Below are 20,926 nucleotides of genomic sequence, written 5' to 3' on the forward strand. Positions count from 1 at the left end.
GAAACCTCGACTATATATATATATATATATATATATATATATATATATATATATATATATATATATATACACTGTATATATATATATATATATTACATCTGTGTGTGTGTTATATATGTATGTATATAATATTTATTTATACATATATACTGTATATATATATATATATATATATATATATATATATATATATATATATATATATATATATATATATATATATATATATACATACACACACACACACACAATTCTCGATTCAAAAATGTTTTATAAATTCAAAATCAATACTTTTTTAATGGGTGCTAGTATGGTTAACTACATTCCTCCATAAAAAAAAAAGATAAACAGCTCTGATAAATGTATATATTATTTAAAAGAAAAGTGTTTTTACTTAATACAACTTCACCAAACATATACTAAAGTGGCTAGACAGGACAGATTTTGGATGAAAAAAAGAGGGATTTTTTTTTTTTTTAAGCGATTAAGAGTTGTTGTACACACACACACACACCCATATATATATATATATATATATATATATATATATATCTCCATCCATCCATTTTCTACCGCTTATTCCCTTCGGGGTTGCGGGGGGCGCTGGAGCCTATATATATATATATATATATATATATATATATATATATATATATATATATATATATATATATATATATATATAATATATATATGTGGGTGTGTGTATATATATATATATATATATATATATATATATATATATATATATATATATATATATACATATATATATGGGTGTGTGTGTGTACAACATTAAGAGTTGTACAACATTAAGAGTTGTACACACACACACCCATATATGTATATATATATATATATATATATATATATATATATATATATATATATATATATATATATATATATATATATATATATATATATATATATATATATATATATATATATGGGTGTGTGTGTGTACAACAACTCTTAAGTACCGTAATTTCCGGACTATAAGCCGCTACTTTTTCCCCTCGTTCTGGTCCCTGCGGCTTATACAAGGGTGCGGCTTATTTACGGCCTGTTCTTCTCCGACACCGACGAAGAGGATTTCGGTGGTTTTAGTACGCAGGAGGAAGACGATGACACAATGATTAAAGACTGACTTTTCATATACCGGTAGGCTGGTTATTTTGATAACGTACAGGCGAGCACTTTGTATTACTTTGCACCGTTGTATTATTTGTACTCTGCACGAATGCTGTTCGCCATGTCAAAGATGTGAAAGTTTGATTGAATGATTGAAATATTTATTGTTAATAAATGGGACGCTTTGGGTTCCCAAACAGTCATCTCTGTCCCGACAATCCCCTCCGTGGTAGCAGGAATCCCTATATACTACGGTAATTACACATCAAAACCCTGCGGCTTATAGTCGGGTGCGGCTTATATATGGAGCAATCTGTATTTTCCCCTAAATTTAGCTGGTGCGGCTTATAGTCAGGTGCGGCTTATAGTCCGGAAATTACAGTATATGTGTGTCTTTGTAGATATATATCTACAGAAACCTCGACTATATATATATATACTGTGTATATATATATATATATATATATATATATATATATATATATATATATATATATATATATATATATATATATATATATAATGTCTATGTCTATGTGGATATATATCTACAGAGATATATATAGCTACATATACATGTGTGTATATATAGATATATACTGTATGTATTTATATCTATCTATCTATAGATAGATATATATGTATTTATGTGTGTGTATATACATACTGTATATTTGCATATGTGTATGTATACGTGTATATATACAGTACATATTTGTGTGTAAACCTGTATATACATGTGTATATATGTGTATATATAAATGTGTATATATATATATATATATATATATATATATATATATATATATGTATATATATGAGCACGGTATATGTTTGTATGTGTGTGTGTATATACATATATGTACATATTTGTGTGTAAACCTGTATATACATGTGTATATATGTGTATATATAAATGTGTATATATATATATATATATATATATATATATATATATATATATGTATATATATGAGCACGGTATATGTTTGTATGTGTGTGTGTATATACATATATGTGCATATATATGAGCACGGTATATGTTTGTATGTGTGTGTGTATATATACATGTTTGTAACTGTTTATATACATATGTGTGTATATATATGTGTGTATATGTTTTTATATATATATATATATATATATATATATATATATATATATATATATATATATATATATATATATATATATATGTATGTATGTATGTATGTATGTATGTATGTATGTATGTATGTATGTATTGTATGGAATTTTGTCTTTTAAAGACTTGAGGTTTATGTGTGAACACGGAGAGAGAGCAAGAAGATATTCTAAGAACATTCATTATCTCTGGAGAAATTATCCGTATCTGCGATTTATGCAAATCTTGGACCGTGCATTCAAGGCCTTAAAATTCTTGACAACTAAAAATAGTTTGCTTCGCTTCTCGCTGGCCTTGAGATATTATTAATGCAAAGAAAGAGGGATGTAGAATAGATTGAGATCAAATAGAACAGCTGGTGTCTTTTGATAGCGAGACCCATAGCTGATGCTCCACAATAGGAGGACCTTAATGAGAGGCCCACAGGGGGCTGCTGGTACATTTTGTTGTGGACTGATATCACTTCATGTCATCATGATCATTTCATCTCATTTTGCCATCCCCTCTCTCATGCCTCCTCCTCTCCGTTGCCTCCACAGTCGCCAAGGTAGGTTGCCACCTGCTCGTCGCACGCAGTGTGTCGTGCATGTTGGCATGCTGACCCGCTCCAGGCTGTTTATGACTTCGCAGCATCAGCTGGACAATCATGCCCGACTGACTTCAAGTGTGCGCTTTTTTGTGATTCTCAGAACATCAACCAATTAGAGCTTTTCGGAGACATGTCGACGCCTCCCGACATAACCTCTCCGTCGGTGAGCCGCAGCCACGCATTCGCAATTCAGGTCTGGCGTCGAACTATTAAGAGTGTTTACTCTCATTTTGCAGACCCCGGCCTCCCCTGCTAACACCCTTGATCCGTCGCTAGGCCTGCAGCCTCCCACGGAACTCTTTGCTCCCTTCAATCCTGCGTCTGTGCCCTCAGGTAAAAAAAATACTTCTTTTTTTCCAACCGGTCGCACGACGGAGCATGTGCTGTCTGCCTCGTTTACCACCAATGTCCAAAAACATGCACGTTAGCTTAATTGGACACTCTTAAATTGCCTATAATTGGACATCTGGCCACCTCAGATCAATTAGGAAAGCTTGGACGTACGCCGCCTGCACTGCAAAAAACACATTACAAGAAAGCACAAAAAGTCCCATTTTAAGCAACCATTTCTTACCTTTTTTTCCTCAAAACAAAAATAACGTTAACTAGCAATTTTTACAAGAGAAAAATAATCTTATATTAGGAAAGTATCTGTAGCCAATGCTTATGAAGCTGTTTGGCCAGAAATTAGTTATTTGTTATAATAACAAATAACAACTTAGTAACACTTTAGTATGGGGAACAAATTCACCATTAATTAGTTGCTTATTAACATGCAAATTAGTAACATATTGGCTCTTAATGAGTCATTATTAAGTACTTATTAATGCCTTATTCTGCATGGCCTTATTATACAACCAGTAAGCCATTAACTGAGAGTCTTCCCTCAATAAGGTTAGGGTTAAGGTTAGGGTACTTAGAATATGTTCCCCTCGTGTCCAAATAACTCTAAATTAAGTATTGGTTACTTACAATATATGTTCCCCATACTAAAGTGTTACCAACTATTTAAATTTAAATAAATTAATAAAAAAACTAATTTTGATATTTATTTCCCAACATATTAAAAATTAAATAAATCTTATTCAAATAGTGGGCTATGAGTATTTAAATGGTGACTATCGGTCACGTAACGGATTGATGACCGATAATTTTCACCATGATTTCGTCATGGTGTCATCGCGTTATTTCTCATTTGTAAGCGCTTGTGGTCGCAGGAACTTTTCAAAGCGAAATCAAACCGTCAAAGAAAGGCGACACCACCAAAAAAAAAAGCTTTTGGTCAATCGATCACAGCGTGAACAGCCCTTTGGTTGCAGAGGGTGAAAGCAGTGCCATCAAGTGGCCAACTGATGCAAAGACGCACATAAAAAGACGCAACACTCCTGATTTTTGTCTGGACCATCTAGGATGTACAAAAAATCATTTGTTTACATACTTCCGGAGGACTTAACTATTTTAATTATTATACTTAAAAACATGTCATCTGTGTTGTCTGCTAGATATGTACATTTACTTTTAAGTTAGATGAGTTCATTCCACACACAAAAATTATCTATATGTATATATATATTTTTTGTTCTAATGTTTTAAAACGCTTTATCAAAATGAAAAAATAAACGTCCAGTCACACGCTTGAGGTTGTGCTGAAGAAAAAAAAGAGACAAGTGGGACAAGATATTTTTCAAGTATGATGTACGGTAAAAGTAAACATGCACTCTGCAAATTATTTGCCAATTTTATCTCGAAAAATTTCCCCAATCTTAAGAGCTATTTACGTATTTTTAGTCACTGACTTTAAATCATCCCCGCGACCGCAAAGGGGACAAGCGGTAGAAAATGGATGGATGGATGAACTTTTTAAATCATAATCTTAATTTTAGCATAAATAATTGCATTTTGTCTATTTTAGTAAAAAAAAAATTCCTATTTATATAAGATGTCTTAGTTTTCCCCACTTAAAATATTCTGCAACATCCTGAGGATGCTTAATCTAATAATTGCAAATTTCAGAATAAAATACCTATTTCTGTCTTAAAACTCCAACTAACTTCTAGATATACAAATCCTAATTTCGGATGTTTTATCGAGTAAAATTAACTAACTGCATGGACAGATAATTTCACAAGTTTTTAGTATTTTTCCCAAAATGTTTTCTTTCTTTCTTTATTAATCATTCTATCAAAATAATACACAAAAATACAATAATAATACAATTCCAATTCCAAAACCAAACCCGACCCAGCAACATTCAGAACAGCAATCAACAGAGTAATTGAGAGGACACACAAACATGACACAAAACAATCCAAAAGTAGTCCAAAAAAAAAGAATAATAGCAACAACAGTATCTATATTAATATACTGCAAAAAGTCAGTGTTCAAAAACAAGAAAAATAATAAAAAATAAAGGGTATTTTATTTGAACTAAGCAAAATTATCTGCCAATAGAACAAGAAAATTTGGCTTGTCAAGACTTTCCAAAACAAGTAAAATTAGCTAACCTCAATGAACCCAATAATACCTTAAAATAAGTACCGTATTTTTCGGACTATAAGTCGCAGTTTTTTTCATAGTTTGGCCGGGGGTGCGACTTACGTGTGAAATTATTAACACGTTACCGTAAAATATCAAATAATATTATTTAGCTCATTCACGTAAGAGACTAGACGTATAAGATGTCATCAGATTTAGCGATTAGGAGTGACAGATTGTTTGGTAAACGTATAGCATGTTCTATATGTTATAGTTATTTGAATGACTCTTACCATAATATGTTACGTTAACATACCAGGCACGTTCTCAGTTGGTTATTTATGCCTCATATAACGTACACTTATTCTGCCTGTTGTTCACTATTCTTTATTTATTTGAAATTGCCTTTCAAATGTCTATTCTTGGTGTTGGGTTTTATCAAATACATTTCCCCAAAAAATTTGACTTATACTCCAGTGCGACTTATATATGTTTTTTCCCTTCTTTATTATGCATTTTCGGCCGGTGCGACTTATACTCCGGAGCGACTTATACTCTGAAAAATACGGTATATTCTCACTAATAACAACTGTACTACTATATGAGTACGTATTTTCTATTGTTTCATTGACTATAAAACAGCAAAGTCCATTTGGCTGTCATCTGTTTTAATATGAGACACAATTGTGTCAAAGTAATGATTTTTTTTTTTCATGCTTGAAATAAGAAATTATTACTTTAAAAAAGTAGTTTTATACTTGTGAGTGTTGATGACACAGCTTTGCAACAGTTGATATTCTAGTTTCAAGCATGTTTTACTCAATATAGGTCATCAAATCTCAGCAACAAGCTGTAATATCTTACTGAGATCATTTAGGACCAAAACCCGTAAAACAAGTAAAACACTTAACATAAAATCTGCTTAGTGAGAAGAATTATCTTATCAGACAGAAAATAAGCAAATATCACCCTTATTTGAGATATTTAATCTTACTTAGATTTCAGTTTTTGCAGTGTAAGAATTCCAACATAACAGTGATTAAAAAAAAACTAATTTACATTATCATCACATCCATTTATAAAAAAATAAAATAAAAACCTTATTGGCTTACACTTGGATCGCATCTCGTAACCTTGACAACACACCGTGTCCAATATTTTCCACAAAGATAAAATAGGTCATATTCATTTTCTTTTATTTTTGTAAAAAAAGTGTGTAATGTGTAAAAAATGTATCATTTCACAGTGGTAATAAAAATATATAAATATACGGTGCATAAACATGGTATGTGTCAGCTTTTTTTTTGCAGTGCAAAGAAGCTTAAAATACATATGCCGCTCCAAAGGGTTAACAATGATCAAAAAGCAGGGCATTTATGAAAGACAGCCGATAGGATGAGGAGCGAGTGGAAGTAAAAGGAACAGGATGTGATTAATAGAGAGGGATGGAATAGAAATGAAATGTTGATGAGAAGAGGAGGTGGCGTCGGCTGTGTGTTGAATATAAAACGCGTCATTAGCTGGCTGACTCAGACGCGGCTGATTTACCCACCGAAGAAGTGGCGGCGACCTCTGGCCCGGCTGGTACTTCCCTGAGTGAGACACGGCCGCACACTTGTCTCCGCCCCTCTCTCGGTGAGGCGGAATGTCACGGACAGAAGGCATGGTGAAGATGGCTTATAAATGTGAGCAATTTTAATGAGTGCGTTTAGATGAAACCACGCTGCCTCATTCTGGAGGTAATTATGCTAGCTCAGCGTGACCATGAAGAGATGCTACATTAGCTACAGGCAGAAGTAGGGCAGGTGATGCATGGCTTGTAAATGCACATGTGTGTGTGTGCGCGGAAGAAAAGCTGCGGATGTTTTAATTGCACTTTACTTGCTCCTCCAAACACTGCTATCCAGGTTACGTGACAATGGGAGCGGTCCCCTCCGGACACTGGTCCCAGCAGGCCTTCGCCGCCCAGACGCCGCTGGCCTTCGGCGTGCAGTCCCCTCTGGGTCCGGTGGCGCAGGTGCTGCCCGGCGGACAGCCCCTCATCTGGGGCCAGGCCAACATCTTCCCCGCCACGCAGCAGCAGTGGGCGGCCATGGCGGCCGGAGCCTTCCCCCCAGCGGCCTACCTCCCCGCCCAACCTGTGGGCACCCTGCCGGCCGCCATGTTCCAGGCTCTCACCCCCGTCGCCGCCGTGACGCCGGCCGGCGAAACCCAGTCAGGTGCAGGCGCTACGGGTCCGGCCGCCTCCGCGTCGTCGAGTCCGCAGCACGGGGAGCAGGCGAAAAAGATGAGCAAGGAGATGTTCAAGGTGAGGACCGCCATCAAGGTGTACCGTTTACACTTTTTGGTTTCAATTTCAGTTTGAATTGAAACAAATCCAGATTTTGCATTTGACAATAATCTCATTAGGTTTGTTTATCTTATTACTAATTTCCTAATATATACCGGTATATATATATGTGTGTGTGTGTATATATATATATGTGTGTATATATATATATATATTAGGGCTGCAACAACTAATTGATTAAAATCGATTATAAAAATAATTGGTGATTAATTTAGTCATCATTTCGTTGGATCTATGAGGCATTTTATTTTTTTGTAATTTTTATTTATTTCATTTTTTATTTTTTTATAAACCTTTATTTATAAACTGCAACATGTACAAACAGCTGAGAAACAATAATCAAAATAAGTATGGTGCCAGTATGCTGTTTTTTTTTCAATAAAATACTGGAAAGGATAGAAATGTAGTTTGTCTCTTTTATCCGATTATTAATCGATTAATTGAAGTAATAATCGACAGATTAATCGATTATGAAATTAATTGTTAGTTGCAGACCTAATATATATATGTGTATATATATATATATACACACATATATATATATGTGTGTATTTGTATGTGTGTACATATGTATGTACTGTATGTATGTATGTATATATATATATATATATATATATATATATATATATATCCATCCATCCATTTTCTACCGCTTATTCCCTTCGGGGTCGCGGGGGGCGCTGGAGCCTATCTCAGCTACAATCGGGCGGAAGGCGGGGTACACCCTGGACAAGTCGCCACCTCATCGCAGGGCCAACACAGATAGACAGACAACATTCACACTCACATTCACACACTAGGGCCAATTTAGTGTTGCCAATCAACCTATCCCCAGGTGCATGTCTTTGGAGGTGGGAGGAAGCCGGAGTACCCGGAGGGAACCCACGCAGGCAAACTCCACACAGAAAGATCCCGAGGCCGGGATTGAACTCACGACTACTCAGGACCTTCGTATTGTGAGGCAGACGCACTAACCCCTCTGCCACCGTGCTGCCCAACTATATATATATATATAATATATTATATATATATATATTATATATATATATATATATATATATTATATATATATATATAATATATATATATATATATATATATTATTTATATATCGCCTAGCTTCACGTATTGTTTCCTGTTCCCCAGTCTTTTTGTCGACCTCATACGTCTGGCGTCTCCCTTTCAGGACTTTCAGTTGGCGAAGCCGCCAGCAATGCCGTCAAAGAAGGGCGAGCAGCCCGGCTTAACGGGTACCTCAGAGGCATTCAGCACTTACTTCAGCCGCGTCGGCACTGCCCAGGACACGGACGACTGCGACGACTTTGACATCTCGCAGATGAACCTGACGCCGGTCACTTCCACCACGCCGTCCACCAACTCGCGTGAGCACGCACTCACTCACTCACTCACTCACTCACTCACTCACTCACTCACTCACTCACTCACTCACTCACTCACCCATGTGACTCCGCTTTCTCTCCCTCAGCCCCCACCCCTGCGCCCCGCCAGTGCTCGCCCTCCAAATCGTCCGCCTCGCACGTCAGCGACCCCCCCACGGACGCTACGGACCCCCCCACGGACGACTCGTTCGGGGAAGCCGAGGGCAGCCCGAGCCGGAGCGGAGAGGAAGACGCTGTAAGTGTTTGTGTCGCCGTGAGACAACTTATACGTTGTGTGACTGCAGGTTGATACTTTACATCACCGCATATCATAGCAATCTCCATACAGTATGCAGCCAAAGTGGATGTAAGCAGTGGCAATTATGTAATTGTGTCGTTTATTTATTTTTACGAAACTCGTTAGCTACGTCCTCGGCCATGGCAGCAAAATGCACTACTCGGTTAGCAACCAGCAGAGGATGCTGCTAATTCAGTGGTGTCAAAGTCAAAGCCCACGAATGAATAATCTATGATATTTGATTAGTATTAGAACTGGCCCGCACGCACCAATACTCCATCAGTGTTGGCGCTAGGAATTTTCAAAATGGGGTCCCAGGGACCCCATCAAGTCATAAAAATGGGGTCCCACTTTTTTGTAACTATTTTGAAAACAAATTATAAATGTTATCCTGTTACATCTCATATTCTGTATTGTGTTTTGGAAAAAGGTTGTCATAAACGTTACTTAATTCATCAAAAAAAATAATACAAAAGAAAACACATTTTTATGCATATGTAAATTTATTCATTTATAAACATTCATTCACTTACTTCTTTCTTTCATGGATCTAAACTTTACCGCTGCCGGTATTTCTTTATATATTTTTGTTGTAATATTTTTAGAATGTGTTTGTTCTATTTTTGGCCAAAGTAAGACAAAGAAAACAATCTGAAGTTGTCTTTATTTTTTAGTTTTAATGCCATGATTTTAATAGTCCGGCCCGCGTGTGCACAGATTTTCCTCCATGCGGCCCCTGAGCTAAAATTAGTTGGACACCCCTGTGCTAATTTGTCTCATCTCGAATATAATAAAATATAACATAATAAATTACAACCAAGCCTGTTGCAGCCTTCCATACAAGTTATTTGGGCACTACTCCTCAACGAGGACATTAATACACTAAATTGTGTCAAATTTATGTAGAATATTACATAAAGTTTATTTTATACTATTATTATTATTACATTAAATTGCATCAAATTTCTGTAATAAATTACATATTATTTACTATTTTATATTATGTTATTATTATTACATTCAATTGTATTAAATGTATGCAAAATATTACATACAATTTACTATTTTATATCATTATTTTTATGATTATTAATAATAATTATTATTAATAAAAAAAGAAGAATAAAACATTTTGATATAATTATTATTATGACATTATTATTATTGTGTTATTTGATACAAAAATAATTTTGAGTTTTTTTCCTTTAAAATTAATTTTAAAAATGTCAATGAAAACAAAACACTAGCAAAATTTGGGCATAAATTATTTGCAATGGACAGCAGTAGTATATTGTATTAAAAAATACATCTATTTTATTTTATTACAAGAGGTTAGTCAATTAACGACAAAGAATTTTAGCTGCGATTGATAAAGGAAATGTTTAAATCTTCATCAATCGTTTTCCTATAATGAGCCAAAATGGACAATCTGGTGTTATTTTATACAAAAACGTAATTTTGAGAGTTGTTCTCCTTTAAAATTTATTTAAAAAATGTCTATTGTTTTTTCAATGAAAACAAAACACTAGCAAAATTTGGGCATCAATTATTTGCGATGGACGGCAATAGTATATTGTATTACAAAATACATCTATTTTATTTTATTACAAGAGGTTAGTCAATTAACAACAAATTATTTTAGCTGCGATTAATAAAGGAAATGTTTATATTTTACCCAAATGTTTTCCCATTATGCGCCAAAATTGACAATCTGGTAAATGTGTCCAGCTCGAATTAATGTGTATATATATATTTTTTTTAATTAATAAACAAAAAATATAAAAAACAAATGCAAATTATTACATACAATTTAATATTTTATATCATTATTTTTATGATTATTAATAATAATCATTATTAATTAAAAAAAAGAAAATTTTTTAGTATAATTATTATTATGACGTTATTATTATTGTGTTATTTGATACAAAAACATAATTTTGAGAGTTTTTTTCATTTAAAATACATTTTTAAAATGTCAATGAAAACAAAACACTAGCAAAATTTGGTCATCATTTATTTGCAATGGAAGGCAATATGTATATTGTTTTAAAAAAATAGATCTATTTTATTTTATTACAAGAGGTTAGCCAATTAACGACAAATAATTTTAGCTGCGATTGATAAAGGAAATGTTTCAATTTTCATACATTTTTTTCCTATTATGTGCCAAAATGGACAATCTGGTGTTATTTTATACAAAAACGTAATGTTGAGAGTTGTTCTCCTTTAAAATTAATTTAAAAAATGTCTATTGTTTTTTCAATGAAAACAAAACACTAGCAAAATTTGGGCATCAATTATTTGCGATGGACGGCAATAGTATATTGTATTACAAAATACATCTATTTTATTTTATTACAAGAGGTTAGTCAATTAACAAAAAATTATTTTAGCTGCGATTAATAAAGGAAATGTTTATATTTTACTCAAATGTTTTCCCATTACGCGCCAAAATTGACAATCTGGTAAATGTGTCCAGCTCGAATTAATGTGTATATATATATTTTTTTAAATTAATAAACAAAAAATACAAAAAACAAATGCAAAATATTAAATACAATTTGATATTTTATATCATTATTTTTATGATTATTAATAATAATCATTATTAATAAAAAATAAAAAAAAACATTTTAGTATAATTATTATTATGACGTTATTATTATTGTGTTATTTGATACAAAAACATAATTTTGAGAGTTTTTTTCATTTAAAATACATTTTTAAAATGTCAATGAAAACAAAACACTAGCAAAATTTGGTCGTAATTTATTTGCAATGGAAGGCAATAGTATATTGTTTTAAAAAAATACATCTATTTTATTTTATTACAAGAGGTTAGCCAATTAACGACAACTAATTTTAGCTGCGATTGATAAAGGAAATGTTTCAATTTTCATAAATGTTTTTCCTATTATGCGCCAAAATGGACAATCTGGTGTTGTTTTATACAAAAACGTAATTTTGAGAGTTGTTCTCCTTTAAAATTAATTTAAAAAATGTCTATTGTTTTTTCAATGAAAACAAAATAGTAGCAACATTTGGGCATTAATTATTTGCGATGGATGGCAATAGTATATTGTATTACAAAATAGATCTATTTTATTGTATTACAAGAGGTTAGTCAATTAAGATCAAATTATTTTAGCTGCGATTAATAAAGGAAATGTTTATATTTTACCCAAATGTTTTCCCATTATGCGCCAAAATTGACAATCTGGTAAATGTGTCCAGCTCGAATTAATGTGTATATATATATATTTTTTAAATTAATAAACAAAAAATATAAAAAACAAATGCAAAATATTACATACAATTTACTATTTTATATCATTATTTTTATAATTATTAATAATAATCTTTATTAATAAAAAATAAGAAAACATTTTAGTATAGTTATTATTATGACATTATTATTATTGTGTTATTTGATACAAAAACATAATTTTGAGAGTTTTTTTCATTTAAAATACATTTTTAAAATGTCAATGAAAACAAAACACTAGCAAAAAATGTCTATTGTTTTTTCAATGAAAACAAAACAGTAGCAAAATTTGGGCATCAATTATTTGCGATGGACGGCAATAGTATATTGTATTACAAAATACATCTATTTTATTTTATTACAAGAGGTTAGTCAATTAACAACAAATTATTTTAGCTGCAATTAATAAAGGAAATGTTTATATTTTAATAAAAATATTCCCATTATGCGCCAAAATTGACAATCTGGTAAATGTCATGTCAATGGTAAATGTGTCCAGCTCGAATTAATGTATATTTTTATATTTTTTATATTAATAAAAAAAAAAATTAAAAAAAAATTAAAACTCATATTTATTTTCCAAAGCAGTGTAAAATTACTGACCTTCTATGGCTTTTTCTAGCACCTTCCTGACTCTCCCACCCTCCGCCACTCTCCAGGGCGTGAAACATTCTCTTTTTTTATTTTTTAGGCCATTTTGAGGAGAAAATAAAAGGTGAGGGGGAGACTTTTACAGGGCTGCAAATGTCACCTTTACACAACTACACAAAAAGTGTACAGCAGCGGTGCGATGAAAAGGTCGCAAAAGAAAGACAAGTGATGATGGAGAGAAGGCCGAGAGGGGGGCAAAAAATAACAGCTTCTACTTTTTGAGGCGTAAAAAGCACCCGGTCGATGGAGGAAAGTCGTGCGTGTGACGCTCGGTAACTTCCTTTTCACAGATCCATCTGGATTCTTAGTACAGCGAGTTCAAGTATTTTCCAATTAGATGTTGATGATGTCACAAAAACAAATCTGTTAGCTTATCACAGACAAAATTTCACGTTTAATTTGTAAAATTCCAGTTTATTACTGCAAAAATTATAAACATTAATCACAGAAAATTGCCGTACAAAATGTTTAATAACATTTATTTTTTTTATTGTATAGATTTAAAATAGATTTAAAATTCTTAATTATAACTGTATTTATAATATAAATCGACTTATACAGCAATACTTCCTTTTATTAATTAAAATATTTGTATTATTTTTGTCATATTTCTTCACTGATGGCTGGTTGAAATCACTTGTTGACATTTGCACTTACCAAATATGGTTCCTTGCCCAATAAGGGTTGTTTGTACGCTAATTTCTCCATCATTTCTCATCAAATTATGTCGCAATATTTTTATTTTCCAATTGGGGTGTCCCAATACAACTTTTTCACTATACTGATATACACAGACCGATTCGATACCAGCACAAATCATACTAACTTTTATTACTTGTATTACTTTGTTGGTTTGAATTTGACAAAACTCTTGATCAGGTAAAATGACTAAGACAGAAAACCATGACAATCACTAATCTATGTATTATTTATTATTAACAATCTGGCATGGACTTCAATCAATCATCAATCAAAGTTTACTTATATAGCCCTTAATCACCAGTGTCTCAAAGGGCTGCACAAGCCACTACGACATCCTCGGCTTCTCCTGTCTTTAAGTTGAAGTGGAGTGGTAATTAGTTTTTGGGTACACTTAATGGTCACAATAATTCATGAAGTTTGCTCATGACGCAGTAAGTTAAATGATACGGACATGTTTGTTACTGGATACTTTCTAATACATATACTTCTTGGAGACTTTGTACATATAAGTAATATGCAACTATAATTATTTAATACGTGTTTATATATATATACATATATGTATATGACTCACTTTTAAGACTTTTATGGATGAACCTATTTTGGGTCTCCAGGACCTATAACATTCACCACATTTGGTTGATCCCCAAGGGTTAAAGAAATTATATACTGTGAGAATTCCTTTTTAAGATTTTATTTCTTTTTGAAACCGCTTAGTGGCAAAGACCAAGCGATCTCATGGGTCATTTATCATAAGTTTTCCACCCTTCTCCTCCGACTATTACCTTTAACAACTGATTTCCTCTTGACTTCCTTGTCACACGTCTTCTTGTTAACAACTTGCAGTCTGACTTGTAGATGTTTTCTCTTTCACTTCTTAATCCTTCACAATCTTCTTCTTCCTCCTCTTCCATGGCCTCGCTCGTGCTTTTAGGTTTGTGGTTCTGGGTCACCCTGCCCCAGTGAGCCTACAGGGCCCGGCCCAGAACAGGCCAGTCCGGAGGCTGGGAGCTAGATAGCAGCAGGGCAGGGTAGGTATAACCCCGCCCTCTCCTCCCCGTCACCTGATATCATCCATCTCCGTCTTATTTTTGCTCCAATGGTGACATTTGTGCTTGTAAGGCATGTGTTATGCTTTATTTTTGCCGTGTACCATGATCTCGCTTGTGTGAGTTTCAGGGCAAATCCATAACGCATGATCATGTAACCGTAGTGCACTGTATGTATATGTTGTGTAAACCTAATTTTCCGACACCTTAAAAGTTGTGCTGGACAATGAGTTGGCAGCCTTCGGCTTTTAGCTCATATAATCTAACTGCACAAGCTAAGGATTCACAGAACTTTGTTGTCATAGCAGCACACATGAGATTGCACGACACTTAGTACTGAGGTCCCAGTTTTAGCCCAATGAGTACCACACAAACAGTATGGTGGTGGTTGGTGGAGATCTGTATCTATTGCTGCAGAGCTCCATCAAAGTTCAGCAATCTAACAGATTCCGGAACGAGTCTGTTCCTCAGTCAGGCCAAAGAGAGGGTGTGCAGGGTGGGTTGGATACTTGGTGGTGTCTCTCTGCATCTGCTGATGAAGATGCCACACAGAGTGCTGTCCACCACACATTTGTAGAAGATCCTAAGGATGGAGCTCGCGAGTCTAGCTTTCCTGAGGAAGTAGGGGTGTTCCTTCTTGAGTAAACAGAAAGTGGTGTGGCTCCACGTGAGGTCCCTGGACAGTTGAACCCCAAGATATCTGAAGATTGGGTTTGTAGTCACTGGTTCAATCTCAGAGGGGGACTGCCCTTATTGTTTCAGCCTTTTGGTAACAGAGGCAAGGAAAATCCCATTCGAAGGAAAACGTTTTAAAACTAAGACTGTGACTTTGTTTCCCAGTTCCAAGTCGGTGCGACGGTTTGAAAGCCAGCTTTTACCAACTGAACCCCACACGAGAAAGGTATTGAACAAACCTCAAACAGAACCAAGACTTCACACTCCCGTCGCAAGTCCTTGGCAGTACCTCAGAGAAAAATGCTGAGTTGACTTTAACCCCCCTAATTACTTGTTGGTGCCCTTGATACAGAACGGTGACTAATTCCACCTAAGCAAGCAATAAACCTTAAACAGAACCAATACTTTAAACTCCCATACCAAGTCCTCGGTAGTCCAACTGAACCCTACACGAGCAAGGTATTGAACAAACCTCAAACAGGACCAAGACTTCACACTCCCATCCCAAGTCCTCGGTAGTCCCTCAGGGGAAAATGCTGAGTTGACTTTAAGCCCCCTAATTCCTTGTTGGCGCCCTTGATACAGAACAGTGACTAATTCCACCTAACCAAACAATAAACCCGAAACAAAACCAAGACTTCACACTCCTGTACCAAGTCTTCAGCAGTCCAACTGAACCCACACTCCCGTCCCAAGTCCTCGGCAGTCCCTCAGGGGAAAATGCTGAGTTGACTTTAACCCCCCTAATTCCTTGTTGGTGCCCTTCATACAGAACTGTGACTGATTCCACCTAGGTCAGCAATGAACGTTAAGCAGAACCAATACTTTAAACTACCGTACCAAGTCTTCGACAGTCCACACAAACCCCACACGAGCAAGGCATTGAACAAACCTCAAACAGAACCAAGACTTCACACTCCCGTCCCAAGTCCTCTGTAGTCCCTCAGGGGAAAATGCTGAGTTGACTTTAACCCCCAATTCCTTGTTGGTGCCCTTGATACAGAACGGTGACTAATTCCACCTAAGTAACAACGGAAGCAAGGAATAAACCCTCAACAGAACCAAGACTTCACACTCCCGCACCAAGTCCTCTGCAGTCCCTTAGGGAAAAAGGCTGGGTTGACTTAAACCTCCAATCCTTTGCCCTTTATACTGAACAGTGATTGCCACACATGGATTGAGGCAAATAAATAACTCTCTTTGGAAAAATATCCACCCTTCTGTCAAACTTCTCTGGCATGCTCCATTTAAAAACCATCTCAGGTAGCACTTTTGTCAACAGAGACAAGGAAATAAGCAGCCAGCTTTTGCAGGTAGCATAAACAGTACCTTTTGCATTGTTCTTTAGGCGCCGCCACAACCACATAAAGTTGACAAACTCCCCCTAAAGAGAACCCTGCCCTCATCCGGTGTCCTCACCCGCATGCTGCCAGACGGTGGCTTCTTAATGACAGCTGCTGGCACTAACTCAGTAGGAAAAGGTGGCAAAGGTTTTGTTTTCATCGGCTAATTCCAGGCTGCTAAGAATAATGACCACCCCTGCCTAATTGGCATTAATTAAAAACCCAAGAAGCCTCCTACCTAGCGACCTACTCCCCCGACTCCAGAAGAGGGGATGGCAACTCGTCCTCTTGTCTTCAGAGAGTCTGGAAGCTGAAGGGCAGCAGGTGGAGTTTGGAAGGGGGGGGAGACTAAGTGGAGAATCTGGCGGGCAAGATGGAGTGTTTTGGCCAGAGGCTGTAAGTTGTTCCTCTGTTGGAGGCGGGCAGCTTTGGTAGCGCTCCAATGATGTTCCTCCCATATGGTGTTTACTTGCTCCATCACGTCGACGTTAGACACCTACACACACACACACCTGCTTATTATGCCCATTTATCCCTACGACAAGCACACCTCTGATTGATACTGCGACCAACTGTGCTCGTATCGCAGCCAAAATGCGTGTGTGTGTGTGTCTCACTGCAGTCATGAGAGAGGGGGTTATTTCAAGGGGGTCTTCCAGAGTGAGAGTCTCTCGAGCCTCGCCAGTGAAAAGACCTGACACCGCGATGGTTCACTGAACAATCTCATTTCGCTGCTCTTGTCCAGGCAATGGTGCCAATGACTCCCACCAACTAAACCCCTCCCCTACCACACACACACACACACACACACACTGATTATTTATTAGAAACACTGTCTTAAGATCTATCCATCTAACATGTTGGAAATGCAACTGCACGCAACATTTACTATATAATACAGTAGACTACAGTACTGACAAGAAAACAAGATAACTGAACAGCACATTCAGTTTTAGATGTTAAAACGTTTCAATTTATTAACACGTTTTAACACACAAAAGTACCAAAAATTGGTAACATTGAGTGCCGGGATCTATTTTCAGGGACCAAAAATTGGTACTGTATCGATTCAAATGTGAGATGTACCCATCCCCAAGCATGAGAAATTTCCCAAGTTCCAGAACTCGGATTCATTGACCTGGTACGGGCCAAAGTTCGGACCCTTCCATCTGTGTGTGATCAGCTCATAAAACTGTATTGCACTTTTAGCAAACACATTTCTCAAACCTAGTCGCAGCCCGACGTCTTCAAAAATCAAATCAGTGCTAGTATCGGTTCTATCGGGTCATATCGCAGCTGTGGGCCGTTATGCTTCACTCCCTGTTGTGGAAACTGTCCAACAAATAATGCCATGAAACTAAAAGAAGACAGTGGTCCAGTGGTTAGTGTTGCGTCCTCGCATTTGATTGATTGATTGAAACTTGTATTAGTAGATTGATCACTAAATGGTAACACCCGAATACGTTTTTCAACTTGTTTAAGTCGGGGTCCACATTAATCAATCCATGGCAGGGTTTTGCAGGGTTGCAGGGTTCTGGGTTTGCATGTACGGTCCGTAGAAACCTCTCAAGAGTCTTTGATATTTACAAAAATGGTGTTTATAGTTTCTGAATTGTTGGTCTTCCGTCCAACTGTGGGAGAGGCTCCAGAACAGGATGAATAAGTAGCTACTGGTGAAGTGCTTAGAAAGAAAACCAAACGAGCGTAATTGTCGATCTTGAGGCGGAGCTGAAGTAGCCCCAGTTGGCTGCCGAGATGATGCAGAGTGACACAGCGGGGTGACTCTGCAGGCCGCAATGTCCGCTAACTGTCACGTCTCTCCCAGCTTCTGGCTGGGTGGCTGGCAGCGGCGTTCTGCTGACTGTCACAGTCGCCAGGGCCTCAGCCCCGCCGGCGTTCCTTCGTCCCGGACGGAACCGGGCGGAAGAAACCGGGCAGCGCGTTTTGAGGCGGTCCTGTTTCGACCTCGTTTTTCTACGGACGATCATTTTTCTCTGCTGTTTAGTGAAGGTGATGCAGTGTCATGGCGGTCGTTGCCACTAGAGAGAACATTCAATTGCAGGATGGAACCTCGTTTCTATAGTCAGAAGTTGTGCAAACTACTAATAACGTAACTTTGGAGGTAGAACTAAGTTGGTATAGCAGTTGGTTGGTCAGTCCTTAAGTTGGGTAAGCTTTGATTGGTCTCCGTTTGGTTTGTTTCTTCTGAAACCAGATGACAAAAAAAAGAAATATTCAGAGGAAGACAAAAATCAAAAGACGTTTGTCAACAAATCGGGTTAAAATTTACAATTGTGTTTTACCTAAAATGTGTCAAATTGTGTGGCGATACGGCTAAATACCCTAAACTTACAGTCGGGGTTTGTAGCGCACATTGAGCGGTTGGTCCAACTTAAGGGGGTTGATCCACGAGTAGAAGATATCCTCATTTTTGCAATTCCAATTTGAATTGAAGGAAATAGAATTGAAATTCCAAATAATAGATGTTGGTGGATTTCAGAATGAACTGTTCCAAACACTTTTCAACCGAAACTGACTTTTGGCACAAACTGTTCTAAAAGTCTGTCTCTGTGTCATGTTGGCATGCTAACTGTTAACATGATGGCGTGTTAGCCAATTTTCTAGGTAGTAAACTGAAAGTCAAGGATTACTACTATTACTTGGTGTTATCTTGCTAGCATGCTAACTGTTCAGTGTTAGCGATTTAGCCATTTTTTTAGGTCTAAAACTAAAAGTCATGGATAAATTGTTACTTGGCGCTGTCTTTTTAGCATTTCAGTCAAATTTGTAGGTGAAAAAGTAAAATTCATGGGTATTATTATTTGGCACTATCTTGCTAGCATGCTAACTGTTAAGTGTTAGCATTTTAGCCAATTTTGTGTGGTTAAAACTAAAAGTCATTTATATCATTACTTGCCTCTACCATGCAGCTATGTTAGCATTTTAGCCAATTTTAGAGGCATAAAACTTAAAGTTATATTGTTATCTTTGTAGCATGCTAATTGTTAAATGTTAGCCTCTTAGCCATTTTCTTTAGGTCTAAAACTAAAAGTCATGGGTATTGTTAACTGGCACTGTCTTTCAAGCAAGGTAAATATTAAGTGTTAGCATTTTAGCCTATTTTGAAGGTATAAAACAAAGTCATGGAACTTGGCACAATATTTCTAGCATACTAAATAGCATTTCAGCCATATTTGTTTAAGTATAAAACTTAAAGTCATTGATATTGTTACTTGGCACCACGTCTTGATAGCAAGCTGACTCTTAGGGTGTTAGCATTTGGCGCTATCTTGCCAGCATACTACCATTTAGCATGTTAGCCTATATTGCAGGTATCAAACGAAAAGTTATAGATATTGTTAGCTGATGCTATCAAGTTGGCATGCTAACTATTAACATTATAGCAATTTAGCCAATTTTTAAAAAATTATAGGGTAGATTATAGCAAAGTTGCTTATATCTTGATAACATGCTGTCTGATACGTTTAAGCATTTTAGCCAATGTTATGTGGTTAAAACTAAAAATCTTGTATATCATTACTTGGCGCTATCATGCAGGCATGTTAGCATTTTAGCCAATTTCGGAGGTGTTGAACTAAAAGTCATGGATATGGTTATTTGGCTCTGTATTTCTAGCATGTTAAGTGTTATCTTTTCAGCCAAATTTGTAGGTGTAAAACTACAAGTTATGGATATTGTTTCTTGAGCATGCTAACTGTTAGCATAATAGCATTTTAGCCAATGTGTTTAGGTATAAAACTTAGTCATTGATATTGTTACTTAGCACCACGTCTTGACAGCAAGCTGACCCTTAGGTGTTAGCATTTTAGCCAATGTTGTTTGGTTAAAACTAAAAGTACCGTTATTTG

General features: G+C 35.9%; 1 protein-coding gene across 1 annotated transcript in view; it reads left to right on the forward strand.

The window, feature by feature from the left end:
- Positions 1 to 20,926, forward strand: part of dab1a (DAB adaptor protein 1a) — a 159,789-nt gene that overhangs the window by 122,849 nt on the left and 16,014 nt on the right. The window contains exons 15-20 of the mRNA XM_062038418.1: positions 2,968 to 3,030; positions 3,104 to 3,200; positions 7,250 to 7,650; positions 8,879 to 9,074; positions 9,179 to 9,327; positions 14,925 to 15,021. Of these exons, the coding sequence (XP_061894402.1) occupies positions 2,968 to 3,030; positions 3,104 to 3,200; positions 7,250 to 7,650; positions 8,879 to 9,074; positions 9,179 to 9,327; positions 14,925 to 15,005 (987 nt within the window). The 3' untranslated portion in view covers positions 15,006 to 15,021. The remainder of the gene's footprint in view (positions 1 to 2,967; positions 3,031 to 3,103; positions 3,201 to 7,249; positions 7,651 to 8,878; positions 9,075 to 9,178; positions 9,328 to 14,924; positions 15,022 to 20,926) is intronic.

The sequence above is a fragment of the Entelurus aequoreus genome, linkage group LG27 (assembly GCF_033978785.1).
Source record: "Entelurus aequoreus isolate RoL-2023_Sb linkage group LG27, RoL_Eaeq_v1.1, whole genome shotgun sequence".
NCBI lineage: Eukaryota > Metazoa > Chordata > Actinopteri > Syngnathiformes > Syngnathidae > Entelurus > Entelurus aequoreus.